This window comes from Megalops cyprinoides, chromosome 11 (genome assembly GCF_013368585.1).
Source record: "Megalops cyprinoides isolate fMegCyp1 chromosome 11, fMegCyp1.pri, whole genome shotgun sequence".
NCBI classification, from domain to species: domain Eukaryota; kingdom Metazoa; phylum Chordata; class Actinopteri; order Elopiformes; family Megalopidae; genus Megalops; species Megalops cyprinoides.
Genome location: NC_050593.1, coordinates 23,572,825 through 23,589,136, shown reverse-complemented (window position 1 = coordinate 23,589,136; position 16,312 = coordinate 23,572,825). Strand labels below are relative to the sequence as shown.

General features: G+C 38.2%; 1 protein-coding gene across 1 annotated transcript; it reads right to left on the bottom strand.

The window, feature by feature from the left end:
* Positions 1-8,519: 8,519 nt before the first annotated feature.
* Positions 8,520-11,928, bottom strand: LOC118786208 (zinc finger protein ZIC 2-like). The gene is made up of 3 exons (XM_036541307.1): positions 10,302-11,928; positions 8,905-9,068; positions 8,520-8,749 (listed from the first exon to the last, which is right to left on the bottom strand). The coding sequence occupies exons 1-3, from the start codon at positions 11,272-11,274 to the stop codon at positions 8,555-8,557; spliced, it is 1,332 nt and encodes a 443-aa protein (XP_036397200.1). The 5' UTR covers positions 11,275-11,928; the 3' UTR covers positions 8,520-8,554.
* Between the last annotated feature and the right edge of the window lie 4,384 nt (positions 11,929-16,312).

The following is a 16,312-nucleotide window of genomic DNA, read 5'->3' as shown; positions in this document are numbered from 1 at the left end:
TTACTACCCAGTCAGATAAAAAGCTAGTATTTCTAGATAGTGCTTCCTATAATGAAACAGTTCAGGGCGGCAGTGTTGGAGTTGAGCAGCATGGAGCAGTACCACTATGACTCTTTTTTTTCCCTTTGTTTTGCATTCAGAATTTGCCTGAGACCTGTAGTCATATCTCTACTAGTACCAGTTATTACAATAGCAATATGCAGCAGAAATGCATCTACATCATTTTGATATAGAGACTGTAGCCATGTTAGATATTCCACTCACAACATCAAGAAGTCAAATGTAATCTTATATTTGGATTTAGAACCAAATTACTGAGGAAAATGTCCTTTTAACTGATTTAATTTTATGTACATATTTTGCTGCATTTAGTGTTTAACTTTTAATTGGCCACACTGGCCACAGACAGTGTGAGGGCTTCTGTTTCTTTAGCTCATGAAATCACTGCTCAGGCTGTGCCTCATTTCATGCTAATTTTATACTTTAATACAGCAGTACAGAACGCACAAAAAACAAAACACACATGCTCTTCCCTATTTACTTCCTCTTCTCACAGTTGTTATCATGATAACAATACAGGGCACACTGTAAGCTTGGTTAGAGGCACTTCCTGCTAAAATGAAAGCCAATTCTGGAACATTCCCTGGAACTACACAACAAACTGTGCCAAACTGGTGTAATCCATGGCATAAACAATGTTAAAGAGCACCCATTTAAGCAAAACAACAACCTGCCCCAGGCTTGGGAGCACTCCAGTGGGACATGTATGAAAGTACCTCATGAATCACTAACTCAGCTCCACCTCTGACTGTTTTAAGAATATTCAGTCCTATCCACGTTATTTGGCCCCAGCTTTGATAATATGTAGACATGCCATGATCATCTTTTCAGATTTTGCACTTCCTCAATATTTCCTGTCACTACAGAGGGAGAGAAAAGGGATGAAATAGTTTAACATTTGACTGGACTTCACATCTGCAGGCCAGCAAATTGTCCTCCCAGTGAGGTAACTGGCAAGGCAACTTGCCAGGTGTTATTTATTTATTTATGTATTTGGCCTTCTTCATCATTCAGCTACTTAGACAAACCCTGTAATGTCCTTTTCCAAGTTTAATGGATTGAAAGCGGTTGGCAGTAACAAACTCTCCATAGCACAAAGCATTACAGTTTGGCGCACGATTGTAACTGGACATTTTGCCCATATTACCTGCAAGAAATATAAGAAAAGTTCAGTCAAGAAATGGGTGTCAATATCACATCGAGTGATGTCCATATGTGAACTACAAGTTACTGACACTGCCTTACAATAATTCATTCAATTTATAATGGCAGGCATGGAATTTATACCTGCGATTTACAGGTGAATGTTACTACTTTGCTGTCTTGGAATACTTTACACAACGGAACAGAATATGTTTTCAAAAATACATATACATTTTCTCACAGTTTATGCGTATTTGCTTTCCCATTCATGTTTTACGCATTCAATCGACTCTCCCTGCAGGTTGTTTTCAACTTTGAAACACCATTACGAGTCCAGTCGTCTCAATCCACTGTCGTACCTAAGGAAGGATGCTGTGTAGTTAACAAAAACTACCCTACATAAACAAGTTACTGTACAGCTCGTAGCGCAACGCAATAGGTATGAACAGATCCCTAGTCTGTAACGAAAATCTCTTTTCTACGTGAAATGCTTCCACAGGCATACAGCAACCTAACCTTGGAGTTCAGAGTATGGATTTGGAAGTATCCTTGATCATTTGTATTACTCTGAAACGGTTAAGGTGACTTTCTTAGCGCTTATGATCGAGTGAGCTGGTCCCAATCCCCTGAAATATAGATGGATGTGCGAGGACTTCGTCGAATTATTTTCAGGTGAGGTGGGTCGCCTGACAAAACGCCAGAAGAGCATATGCAACAGTCCATAGCAATCCAATTGAATGGCTTAAAAAAATCTATATATACATAAAAAAATCGTCTTAAGTACGGGATTTATCGACAAATCAATATTTATACCAAAATATTATCAAATAGAAACACCTAGATGATAGCACCTTGGTTTATAGTCATTTTTAGATGACATTTATATATTGTGTACAATTTAACAACGTCTTTCCAGTGTAAAGTGGAAAAAGTGCAGTTGCAGCAGTAGTGAATCAAAACACGACAGTTGCTCTGAATTACAGTACAATTACACATACACAAATATTCTTTGCAAAGAAAAAAATCAGAATATACTCAGAGCCGGATCTCTTGTATAACAGCAAGACATAGGCTACAGAACAAGGGTGCAATCAAAATATTGACATAATGCCATTCGTCACTGATTATTAATATGACTTGCGTATGTGAGTATACTTTTTGCACTTTGAAAAAGAAAATTTCTTGTATTTAAATCAACTTCAAACACGGAAATATTTTTCGCTTAGTACCCATTCCTGTAAATTATGAAATACTATTATGAGATATTACACTGATGATGAATACGAATAATAGTAGTTATATTTTTGCTATATTTAAACTATTCAGCAGACGAAATGTACAATAAATTATCTTGAATCTGAGTTATGTAACCATGTCATATATCCAAAACTGAACTCAAATCTAAAATGGATTTCGATAAATAATGGCATCATCTTGTCATTATTTTCAGTGATCAGCTGTCGCTGTGATTGCTACAGTCATCCTTATTGTGTCCATTCACTGGTGTTCCGTAAAAATGTTTTCTATACCTTTTAAAACAGCTGCTCTTAAAAAGTTATAGAGCCCTTGCCTCCACAAAAGTATCATTTTCAGTCCTTTTTAAAATGGGATCCCGCACGAATAGGCAGCTTTAAAGGCGCAACAGTTCCTCTGTGTACTGATTATTTATTCCTCAATATTGTCAAACTATTGCATTAAATGTTTATGAACATGGACGAATGCCATGGACGAATACTGATAACCTAATGGAGTTTGCATACAAACTGTCACTATATATGTCAAACATCTAATGAAGACATATGGCAAACTTATTTCCAGCAACAAGATGCAAAAACACCCAATTAAAACTACTGGACCTACCTAAGAAAACTGTTATGATTTTTTCTAGTCTTCATTGCAAATGTTACGTTCCTCAGAGACATGAAAACTGTAATAATAATAATAATAATAATAATAATAATAATAATAATAATGCTGTGCTGTTATGCACGTGCATGTAAATTATTGCCGATGTATATTACTAATAAAATTGGGGGTTGGGGGTTCTGCTGAAAAATATTTGACATTTGAAAACAAAATACCTCAATGTAATTTTACGAGTAGCAAAACGTAGTATTACATTTGATGAAGAAAAATTAGAATCTTTATCTGAGCAGGGAGGATTCGATGATATACAGGGCCATTTAATCAAATCAAATCATGCTTTTCACATGTGTTGTTCTAAAAGAGGATATTTTTAATCACAATGAATTGTCTAACCAACCCGGCAAATCATGGTAGGTTTCCTAAGACAGGATCTTAGAATCTGAAAAAAACGAAATGTAAATTAAAAAAAGTTTTCCGTCGCACGAAATGCGTTTGACCGGTTCACATACGGCTGTAATCTGTCGAGTGATTTAAAGTGCGGTGCCTGCATGCGGGATTGAAGCAATAACTGCAGAGTTTTTGGAACTATTCAAATGAACTGAAACACCAGTGATGTACAACACCAGCAAGCTGGCACTGAGACTAGCATACCGCTGCCTAAACACTGTCTGTTTCTGATGTTTAGAGTTTACGGAAATTTGGAGCCTAATTTGAGTCGGACCTACTTTAAATTTCAGGTATGGTTAACGTGCTCCCAGGGTGGCATACGGGTGATCGAAGTCATTTATTGTGTGTGATTATCAGCCATCGCGCCATCCCACACGAGCTTGTGTGAAGCCATTCCTCAGAGAACTTATTCCTTGAAATATATCACATGGTGTTTGCCATGACGTGTGCGCAGATTTTAAAATCAATCAGATGTACAAGGCTGAATATCTTTTTTTCTTCAGTTTTTGCGCGATTGGTTTTATGTGCCTTTTTATTTCCAGCGAATGGAGAGCATATTCACCACCTGTTAAGACTGACAGCTACTACTACTACTACTGCTACTACTACTATTGCTACAGCTGCTGCTACTACTCCTACTACTGCTACTATTAATCATAATCATAATCAAATCACATACGTAATCATGATCACAGTAATCATAATAATATGTGTTGCCATGTGAAGCATTTTCCAAAGTGAAATCAAATGACAAGGTTCCAATGCATGATTTTAAAACAATTATTTCTTACAGTTTGATGTCTGAATCGTCAGTATCTCTGTCTGAGAGTCACAATATGCGTTCTACAGAGAGGATCACCAGAGAGGATCACTATGAAATGATGTTACGCTGCATCAACAAGACTAGAGTCAGAGTGAGTTGGAAGTACTAGGTGATAAGTTGTCAGCTGTCGGAGCCGGACTCATAATTCAGTCCACGTACCATAAATCTTGAACTCACTCGTGCAGGAAATCAGTCTTGTCCATTCGAGCCCCAGGTGTACCCTATGACTGATGTTACACCATAAGCACAGTTTTAATGTTGTTAAAGGAATCCCCACACAGTCGAAGCCATAAAATATGTTGATGTTTTGATCTGACGAAAACACAGAAGGAAGAAGCAGACCATGCAGACCAGACTTAAATCTTGAAACCATGCCGTCGGTCATTCTCCATAAACATTTGAGACGTATCCAGAACATTTGGTAGAAACCAAACTAACTTCTAGGTTTGTTCAAACAAGACAGGGTTTACAAAGCATTGCTTTCGTAATATTATGTTTCATAAACTTTGTTCGCATGTTGTCGTTAAAATCTCATTTATCTGCAGGGATGATTTTCTTTATCAACGTGAAAACAATTGCAGTCAAGAGCATCTGATGTAAATGATAGCTTTAATTATTCAATAAGTGGGTCTGGTCTAATAAAAAAAAACTCATGGAATGGCCTACGCAATGCAAAATAACCCTACACAATTAAAAGCATCTTGATGGTTGCTTACTCTTGTTTCAGTAACTTAAATCAGCTCTTAAAAAAAATTGCAGTATTTCGACTGGGCCTACTCTACCAACTGTATTTTAAATTCACGTGAAGGGGGTCGACTTTTCTTCTGCTATTTTGTTTCTTTCTCGGTGGATCAATATCATAGCAGCATGTGCCCAGAACAGAACGGCATTGACGCACTGCATGGGACTGACCTTTCACTCTCTCCTTACAGGTCAAGTCATTTTCATCCGAACAGGTCAAAACACACCATTCAGCGCGAGACGCTCCGTGACTCCCGCTGCAAAAGTATTCCGACGCATCGTTACTTTTTAAATTTCAAAATAGCTTTTGACCTAGCCCAATAAACAACATAACAAGGGATTGCTTAAATGAATGCACAATTTAAATGAAAATTGTTTTGGAAAAAAAAAAACAAGATTTTAAAACATTTCCAAATCACTTGGGGAACAAAGTGGCATATGAAAAGAGGCACATAACACCTTCAGCTGGTCTACAGCAGATTCCAGTAGATGTAACTTTAGTCCAAAAATAATGCTTATGTTAATCTTACACAGCAAAACTCGCAAGTCTCCAACAAAATGAACACATCAGAAGATGGAATTTGCCGCAACGATATCTGCAGCACCGTCAACATACTCGTCTCTTCTGGCCCTGCCCTCGTGCTGCATGCAATCCTGTTAATATGCTCCTTATTTTACCATACAGACACTCAAAACGTACCTGTTAGCAATGGTAGAGAGATGGACATTTCTCAGAAGCAGTGCTGCTAAATCTCTTTATCTCATATTGAAATATTGTTAAATGAATTTAACTATTACGCCTTTCATATAAATGTTTTGTTTGTTTACAAGGTTCGCTGAAATTTGAACATTTATTAATAGTTATTCCGATCAAAACCGCTCTGACGTCAATTCAGTCAAAACTGAATATAGAACAAAGTTTTTTTTTTAACTTTATGGCCATTCTTCGCATTTTCTCCAACAGCTTCGTTTCATAAGCACTTTGCATTTTACTGTAATGTAGTCGTTTTTCATTGTGTGAAACAGTTACTGTAATGTATCATATTTTGAGTGCAATGAGTGTGAAATTTGTAAAGACTTTTGTTCACCTACTCTAAATTTACGGAGGCTTGTTTCCCTATAGGGCATTGTGTCATTTTAATAGCTGTTGTCAGACACACAAACGCATAAAGAAATATTAGTTGGGCTGGGCTCTGACTTTATCTTCACTATTCGGAAAAAAGTTTGGTGGTTGCGTTTTGAGGGTAGGGGGAGGGGGTAGTTAAACTAAAGGTACAGCATTTCCCAGGATTATATAAAGTTCAAATCCCTGCCTATACGCTCACAAAACTTTCTTATTATTAATTTGCATAAGCCTTTCAAACGTATTACCACATTACTACGTCGCCAAATGCGTATGTACCTTGAATAATACAACTAAATAAAAAAAAACTTCAAATATGCAAATAAAACATCCCGAAAAATTAAACATTTCCGACAAGTGACAAATGGATCAATAAAATTACTGACCCCATATATATTCACCTCTTTATGTGTCACACTATATGTTTTCGGTACAAAGGGCTGCCTCCCCGCCACTCAAAGCTATGTCAAGTTCAAGTTCATGGCTACTCAGCCTCGAGGCCTATTTTAGGGTGGGGGAGGGGCAGAAATCCTCCAAAACACTTCTTTCACAAGATTTAGTTGAACATATCTAGTTGCCCATTTCGGTCCGGTTGTAAATTTGATTACAAACCACGCTATTTATACCTCTTGAAAACAGCTAGTTCACTTCCTTCGCTTGACTTTTTCAGGTCCACGCAGCTCTCTAAATAGTCGCTGCAAAACAGTTATACGTGGATATGTTTGTCACTAAAATAATAGCGAGTAATTCACTGACGACGAGCTCCTAAACAGTGGTCCAAAAAACATCAAATTTAATGCACTGGCCATTGTGTTGACTGTCAAGTCTTTATCGTGTGCTCCAAAACACAGGCTATAGCTGCGTGGTTAGTTTTTTCCAATGTGCGGACTGCACGAAGAACGGGCCATCGTTTTTTGAAACACCGGATCCAATATGTTGCTATAATACTAATGCAATTACATATGTTAATAATCTCTGTCCAGGTTATAAAAATACTGGAGGCGCCAAGCCCTCACTCTATGTTCTCATATGTCCCAACCTAGGACATGACAAACTTAATATTTTTTATTTACTTACTTATTACGTCTATATTTCTTATTACATTTTCAAAAGTCAAGATGACCTTGTAGCGGTACACGTTGAATATATAAGAAGTTGAGATTATAGTAGGTTTGTGCGTCACCACTTACAACTGACACAAGCGTTTGTGGCAGCGTGTTTTACGTAATTATAAACGCGTTCATGTTCTTTCGAGAATTTAGTAATCGTTAATATGAGATTTTAGCTTTTGTGTGATGTCACAACAAAATTACTAGTTAGACTAGCGCTTTGCCTTTTATTCTAAAGCAACGCCTGCGTATAAGTCTAATTGTGCTAAAACCATGAAATTGGCAAACACATGTTTCACGTGTAAAAATTTCGTCAGTCAAACACAGAAGAGATATTAATCAAACACTTGCAACACATTTTATTATATTTCTGTATGCAGTAAAATTCTTAAAACTTATCACAAGAATGGAGAAAACACCTCTTAAACTTTGAACAGAACACAACAAAACAACTGCCCCGTCTTTAGCTCATAATTGTACATATTTATAGTAAAGAAACATTCTTTATAAATACTGTTTCATCTGTAGCAAGTAAATACCATAATTTAATTACAAATGGATAAATATGGCAGCTGATATTTACAACAGGAAGGGTGTAGTTACAGAAAATCTAACGACACATGGTTTATTTTCCCCACAATCTTCCAAATAGTATTTCACAATTCAAACTTGCAAAGCACAAAAAACATCACAAGTTAAACCCGGCGAAGGAAAATATACATTCACAAGCAAATATTGTGTCTTTTTGAGTTAAGTGTTAACTTTGGCACGGTTCCCAGTTTATAGTAGTATAGTTACAATCAAGTTGCCTTAATTGGATCACAATATTTAACATCATAATACAAAAGTTTTTTCCATTATAATATGTGCACTAAAAGTCCAGTTAGAGAAATAGCTACCATTGAATGAACATCTATACACCTAAGACCGACATAATCTATTACAACAATGGGAAAGACAGCAAGTAATTGTTATTTGTTATTATATACAAAATATTGAATAAATCTCAAACAAATTTTGTTCGGTTGATTATTGTATTCACAATGCAATTTTCTTGTCCTCTATCGCATAATATTACAGTGTCCATTATGCATGTATGTACAAGCTTATATATATATATATATATATATATATATATATATATATATATATATATATATATATATATATATATATATATATCAGACACACATACAGGATTCTGCGTCTTTCTTCCTGTGAATTGGTACTGCAGTATCAGTCCTAAACATACCATTCACTGAAATTGGACGACAGGCTGCTGTGTCCGCTGTTGTTGTGAACCGCTGACGCGGGCGACAGATTGTTGTTGCTCTGGGTCTCAGTCGATGGGGACACCAGACCAGGGGGTGTCGAGGACTCGTAGCCGGAACTGGCTGCTGGCGAGGAGTCAGACGCCGGAGGAGATGATTCATGAACCTAAAAAGAACACGTGCACTAAAGTTAAGGGCCGTTGCTGAAATAGCACGCGAAAAGGGTTGTTGCTTCAAACCACCTATAGCCGATATGATTGTGCATATATGCCAGAAGGTTAACCGAATGATTTAATAATGCAACTTCTAATATTCGCTTACCTTCATGTGCTTTCTGAGAGAGCTGGGGTGCGTGTACGACTTGTCACACATTTTGCAGAGATACGGCTTGTCTGAGGTGTGGACGTGCATGTGCTTCTTTCGGTCACTGCTGTTGGCAAAGCGTCTGTCACAGCCGTCAAACTCACACTGGAATGGTTTCTCTCCTGTAGAAAAATAAGAGACGTACATAGCAGTCAATCGTCAAATATGACATCTCAAACGACTGTTTACCTCTGGTAAAGCTGCATTACTAACCATAAATATACGAAATTATGTCTTCAGATGATTGATGTTAATGCTTACCAAATAAGTGACACAGTTCCTATACTGTATTAAACAGTAATAATTGTAGTAAGGATGTTAGCATAAAGATATAAACTCTGATTTGAATAAAAAGCGTTATGTAGCCTATATGCATGTTAAATATTATTAAATGTGTCCACGGCAATTCCCGACATTAAAATCACATGTTTTGTTTAACTGAACGCAGACGCCTAAATAATAATAACAATACTATTCCTTTTGTTTTTTGGACATTTTCACTAAATTTATCCGGCCATGTACTAAATGGATGTACCCATCATTCAAGAGGCATTCCAGTTGCTTGCATGGGAACAATAAGAATGCAATTAACACCTTCACGATTTAAAGTCTGCAGAACACAATGGATTCACTAGGTAAATGGTTAAATGCAAAATGCTTGTAATTGCCTGTCTTGCACCTACTACCAGTATAAAAAACGAGAAAACAAAAGGCCTTCGACTTTTTCTGTTCCTGGAAATTAAACACTTATCACATATTAAAAATCTATTTACTCCAATGTACTACGTATGTACACGAAGTAAATATAAACTACTGAAATACATTTTACCATTAAACATTTAGAAGTATGCAATGATTTACTGCTGTGGGCAAGTGATTTGCCACTAACAGTGAGCCCTTACATTGCCTTTGACCTGTTTTAAAGTTTATGAACCACAAACCCTCGACAGACTATTACATAATTTAACAAACTGTTGCAAAACATTGCATACACACTGGTCTAGGAAAAGCATAATAATCCTTAAGAGCCGTTTATATATATTCATCGAATACAATTCAATTGGAAAGCGCGAACATTTTGGGGCAGATACGCTTCTGAACACCTAAAACTCTAAATTCCCAGTATAATTCGTTAGTAATCTAATGGATGAAACAATTCTGACAATATCAAAAACCTTTGATTAATATTTGGCAAAAGACCAAGTCAGAAAATTATGCGTTCGTTGTGCGTAACTAAATCGATCATTGGTAATTGTTGCAGACCAGCCGACGCCACCACGGCTACTCCTACACCACCGAAACGACAAATCAAAGCAAGACAGAAAAATAAAAAATCGTGTTCATAATTTCTGTACCTGTATGCGTTCGCTTGTGTATCTTCAAGTTTTCAGACCGCGCGAAAACCTTGCCACATCCAGGGAATGGGCAAGGAAAGGGCTTCTCTCCCGTATGGACTCGGATGTGGTTCACCAATTTATATTTGGCTTTGAAAGGCTTGCTTTCTCTCGGACACTCTTCCCAGAAGCAGACGTGATTGCTCTGCTCTGGACCTCCGACATGCTCTACCGAGACATGAGTCACCAGCTCGTGCATTGTGCTGAAAGTTTTATTGCAACTCTTCTTCGGGTTGCTGAGCTGCTCCGGGTCGATCCACTTGCAGATGAGCTCCTGTTTGATGCACTGTTGCCGCATGTAGCGGAAGAAGGCACCGGGGTGGTGATGGGCTGCCATATTCATGCCCATGTTCATATTCATGGAGCCATACTGATTGTGGAGCTGGGCTGCAGAGTAAGGGTCGGTCCTGGGGCTGGAGACCTGGTGATATTGATCCGATCGCCCAAAAACTTCCCCCGGTAGTCCAAGTCGCATTTGTCCGTTGAGCACATTCGGAGACCCGTGGGATCCATGCTGGTCGTGGATCCCAGGAAATAATATGTGGCCCTGACCGTCTGCATGGGAGTGATGGAGAGACCCCGCCGTGGGGCCGAAGAGAGCATGCTGGCTGCTCGCCGGAGACGATTCTCCGAAGCCGCGGCTCCGAAAGAGAAACTCCCTGGTAGAGTTAAAAGGCGAACTCGCGTACGACGTGACATGAGCAGCATGCGCACCCAGAGCAGCAGCGGGGTAGCCCGCTGCCTGAGAGGTGAAAGCAGAGCTCTGTCCCGGAGAGAGATCGTGGTTCAGTTTAAAAGCACCCATGTGTGCAGAATCGACAAAGCTATTCTGTGCTAAACTCAAGTCTCTGTCCTGCATTTCGCTTGATGAGTGATGTCTGGCAAACGTGCCAACTCCCAAACCAGGGAACTGGTGACCAGCGTCCAGTAACATGTTTTCTCAGCGAACAGAAATTTTGTTGGAAACAAATGTATGTGTAGCAGCAAGTCAGTTCAACTGTAAGCAAAAAAATAAAATAAATAAAAATAAGACGCCTAGCCTTCTACGGAGGTCTCGCTTTCCGAACGTGAAAAACACATCAGGCGAAGTTCAAAGCGATGATCCGCTGGTAGCAAAACGCAACCTAAGGTTTGTCTTACTGAGCGCTTCTATATATTTTCCCTCGTACTTCACTTGTAACTCACAATCCCCATGAAAAGATGCGAAAAGATTCCTTTGCGTTTTTCCTTGAGAATTACTGAATGCCTGTGCTTTTACACAAACATCAAGAATGAATAATTGTCTCACTCGAGCTTCCTCTCACAGATTGCGGATCCTCGATGCATCTCGGATTGTCGTTCCGATTGGTTGTGTTTATTTCTTTCGTTTGTCTGTGTTTATCTCGGTGGGTCTCTCTTTCTCACTGGACTGGCAATTTCTCCTTTTACGCCCCCTTTAACTGGGGCCCGGTCATTCAGTCGCCGCAGTCTCATTGGCCACTGCGCCTCATCAATCCCAGGTACCCCTCCAATCGCAGGTACCCCCTTTCCAACTAATGGCTGTTCGCCATTTTCCACTGATAATTACCGCCTACTTTTTCGGAAAGGCTTATCAAGAGAATCAAATATATTAGGATGAGATCTCTGAAAATCCGAGTTATATAGGTTCAAGAATTAACGAAAGACAATTGTTACAGAGCACGGCGCGCACAAACGTATTTGTAAATATCTAACGTTAAAGATGTAGTTTGCATAGCTTACGTAGCCACTCTAGACTGTAGGCTACACGCGAGATCCCGTGGACAACTCATTTGGGAGAATTCGAGTACATACAGATTTAATGAATATTCAGCAGAACTCGAGGTGATCATTCTAAATCATAATAGTTATGTCGAATTTAACTAATGTGCCGTGATTTGCAAGAACATGACATTTATTCTTGGCCTGTTGAATTCTATGTATGTAAAGACTGAATTTCCATAAACGGGCTTCTTTGTACGCACAATTAATATTATATGGTTGGCCGAGGGGAAAAATTAAAACCTTTTAACTTAAGTGATTTAAAATAGTTTTTTTAGTGAAAGGGTTCCAAAGGTTTAATATGATAAATGCGGGCACACTTAAGAGTAATTGCATTAAGTGTAATACATCTAGCGCAGCTCGCACATATTTCCCCACCAAAGTAACCAGGGAGGCTGAATATACAAGCAAACTGCGTAAACTAGGTAGAGGACATCAGATCCGTATTTCTTGTCTATCTTCCCTATCATGAAGGACAACACTGCATGAGCTCGGACGAGTTTGGCTGCAAGAATTCAAAATATTACATCATAATACCACAACTAGACATCTAATCCCAATCATTTCTGACCCACAGCTAGTCAGCACAGTAAACAATGTTTATGTAATATTGTTTATTGAGCATATGGCATAAATACGAATATCTGTTTGTGAATTATGTTTTTTGTTTCCTTAAAAAAATACGTTTCACTTCGGCATACACAATCACAATTACCCTTCTCATGGGTTCATATCTCTCAGGTTGCACGTATACCACACACCATACCACACCACACCACACCCCCCCCCCCCCCCACACACACACACACACCTACTTTAATACTATTTGTTGCTGTTTAAATTTTACTTAGTGTAAAATTGCATCAAGACAGCCTGATTTTTTCATGTGAAAAATAAAAGCCACAGTTTAGGAAAAGTAGCAATTTTAGCAAAAGTAACAATTTAAAAATTTCTTTACCTTAGGATATTAGGCATGTTCTATATGTCAATGTTAGGAAAGTGGACGATATTACGCAATTCTTAATGTGGCAACATTAATTATGAAATCTCACACCTTCCCAGTGAAAAATTTCCATATGTTCTCAATTACTCGGAACGCCCGATTGAATCACACCGATGCCTTTTGACTAATTCAATCAGTCTGGTGGCTACATGTTTATGCCAAGGTTTTTTCATTTACACGACACAGTTGTGTCTAAGCGCGATTTTTCGTCCAAAGCAGAAAATGGAATAAATGGATTCAAGATATTTTGTGTGCATACATACATACGTACATACATACATTAATGTTCATTAAAACATTACGGTTAAAGCAGTTTACTTACGCTTTCATTGAAATCGAGTCCTATAACGTTCCGTCTCAACACAGACCAGAACTTTCTCTTCCCCTTGTTACCTCCAAACGTTTCGAATAGTAAATAATAGGAGCGGGAAGACATTAAAAAGGAAAAAGGACACGTAGGAATTCTGTCTCACTCAGCCCAAAGCCCTGCTGTCCGGACATTATGTGGGCTACCATTCTTCCAACACTCCATTTCTACCCTCTCTGCAGGAATCATAGGAGCTGATCCAAGTTCAAAGCCACGTCTGCCGACCCCTTTAAGAAGTGCTTTATTTCTCTGGAAAACCGCAAAACCTCTTTCCCCTGTCGCTGGGCAAGGCGTAAAAAAGAAAAAGAGAAAGAAAACGCAATCAGCCCGCGGCTCAGTACTGAAAGTCTTGATTTCCCCACTGCTTGATCAGATAGAAAAAAGACAACTAAAACTAAAACACATGAGCTCCTGATAAGTAGGAGCATTTCAACAGGTTACAGAGAGCCAAGAACTCTGTCAGGAAGAAAAGATGTTGGCCAGAGTGGGTGAAGTTGTCCACATTTAAGGACAATATTTATATACATGGAGAGATATTGTATTAATAGGCATGTGGGCCTCGATGTGTCCTCAGTTAGTCTTTATTATATGTGAGCTATGGCTGCTGTAAAAATATGAATAGTTACAGTATCATAACCATTTATTTGCATTCACAACTGATACTGAAGTATCGTTCTTGGTGTACTGCATTCAAAATAGGTCTGCAGAGCAAACAGTATCCTATCTTGCTTGTAATGCAGTGTATGCAGGCCTTTAGAAAACAGTTATTCACCGTCTTTGACAAACTCATAAATTCGACAGAATCATCAACAAGCTGGCAGCCTGCGTCACCGGTTTCTTGTTTGATACCAGCCCAATTGTGTACTTCAAGGGCGTATGACCTACAGTTCGACCCTTGAACGGCCACATATGTTCCATTCCGTAAGACAAAGCTCTTGACAAATTATATATATATATATATATATATATATATGTGTGTGTGTGTGTGTGTGTGTGTGTGTGTGTGTTCACACACATACATACATATATAAAACTCAAACACCCCTCCCCTTCCAATTCATTGTTTTAATATTCTATACTATACACTATCATACACAAAAGATATTAAATTATTACAAAAGTGCATTACAATGTACTGAGGTAAAAAAAAAAAGCAATTTTCTTTGAATGACAATCAACTTGACTAGCGATTTTTAAATTACTATTTGTGTTTATTTATTGAACCGGTAGGGTCAAAACTGGAAATACATACGATTTAACGACCATTCACTTGAACTAAAAATGCACGCACAGTATTGTAATATTATGAATATTTTTACCTAAATATTCATATTTGTGCATATATTCTAATGATATGAAGATGACCAGACAGGTCACGCAAAGTCCTCGTCTACAAAAACTGAAAATGTGCATATTTACCACAGAACAATTTATTGATTTATTGCGTGCGTATGTGTGTGTGAGAGAGAACATATATATATATATATATATATATATATATATATATATATATATATATATATATATTCTCTTTAATAATGACGCCAAGGGATTGTGTAATATGCAGACAGACGCGCGCGCGCACACGCACACACACATGCAGGGAAATGCACCTCTGAGTATCCCTAACGTTTTCACGTAACTAATTTCCAGGACTTGCAGTATTACGCCACAGGTGCCCTGTTTTTAAAGCGGCAACATTCAAGAACTCACTGTACTTTTTCAGCACTAAAGGATTACTTGGCTCGGTACTTATTTATTGGAAATGAGATAGATTGGTTTTATTCATCGTAAATTACATCCAGAGAGGACACATTACTGACATGTGGGGGCGTGTACAATGCTTATTCTACCATAGTATATTTGAATTACACATTGTCTTAGTTGGAGACACTATTGTGATATAAGTGAATTGTCTTTCAAGTTTAGCCTTATTTTGCTATAAGTAGCTGTTTTACCTACGCAGAGCCAAGGACCTCTTTTTGTGAAACACTAAGTTATTCTAACTTTGAGACACTGGTTCACAAACACCGGGGCAGGAAAAGTTTTGATGACAGCAGTGACGTTGAAGTACACTTTGCAAATCTGAACAGATGCGTGGCTACAGGACAGTTGAAATGACACGCTCACGTCTACTCCTAGACAATTTTTTATGAATTTTAGGGGGATCAAGATGCTTTTAGGGGAATGTCATTGAATGCAGGTCTGGTGATTTTCGGGTCAACCCTCTACCCATTTATCATCCATAAGTCATACACTGGTGTACCGTTTTGTTTGGTCAGATGTAAAAAAATCGCGCCTAAAGGTGACTTAAGAATTAAGACACGTTAAATCGATGACACACATCATGCTGTGTTCAACACGGGTTCTACAAGGAGGTGTGTTCTGGTGCCATAAAGCACACCGATACACAGGTGCCCCCTCCCTGTAAAGTCATAAGATGCGGATTCTTTAATTATAACCGTGTAACAGATATTATATTGAATCCCTAAGTGCTGCAGCTGTTATGCTGTTCTCAGAAAACATTTCTGCGGCAGTATGGTATAGAAACAGGCGCAGATGTGCTTGACTTACTTTATCGTGACCAGTTAACCCAGTCAATAAATAAAATTGTCATATTAATTGCATTACTAAGAACAGTCATAAAGGGACACCGATAAGTAAGTATTTTCAGATAAGTTCGTTTTAATGTCTTAAAGCAATGGAAAGGCTTTATTATATAAAACACCAGTAACTTCTTTCAGTTGTCAAAATAGTATACTCTACATAGGCTATGCACATGCACATAATACATTACGTTACACCGTCTGCTTATTAAAACAA

What these genes read in the sequence shown, in the direction of transcription:
- LOC118786208 (XM_036541307.1), bottom strand. Translation starts at nt 11,274, where the DNA reads ATGTTACTGGACGCTGGTCACCAGTTCCCTGGTTTGGGAGTTGGCACG. An exon ending in ACACAAGCGAACGCATACAG is followed by an intron (nt 9,069 to 10,301) that starts GTACAGAAATTA and finishes ATTTTTCTACAG; the next exon opens with GAGAGAAACCATTCCAGTGT. An exon ending in CTCTCAGAAAGCACATGAAG is followed by an intron (nt 8,750 to 8,904) that starts GTAAGCGAATAT and finishes TGTTCTTTTTAG; the next exon opens with GTTCATGAATCATCTCCTCC.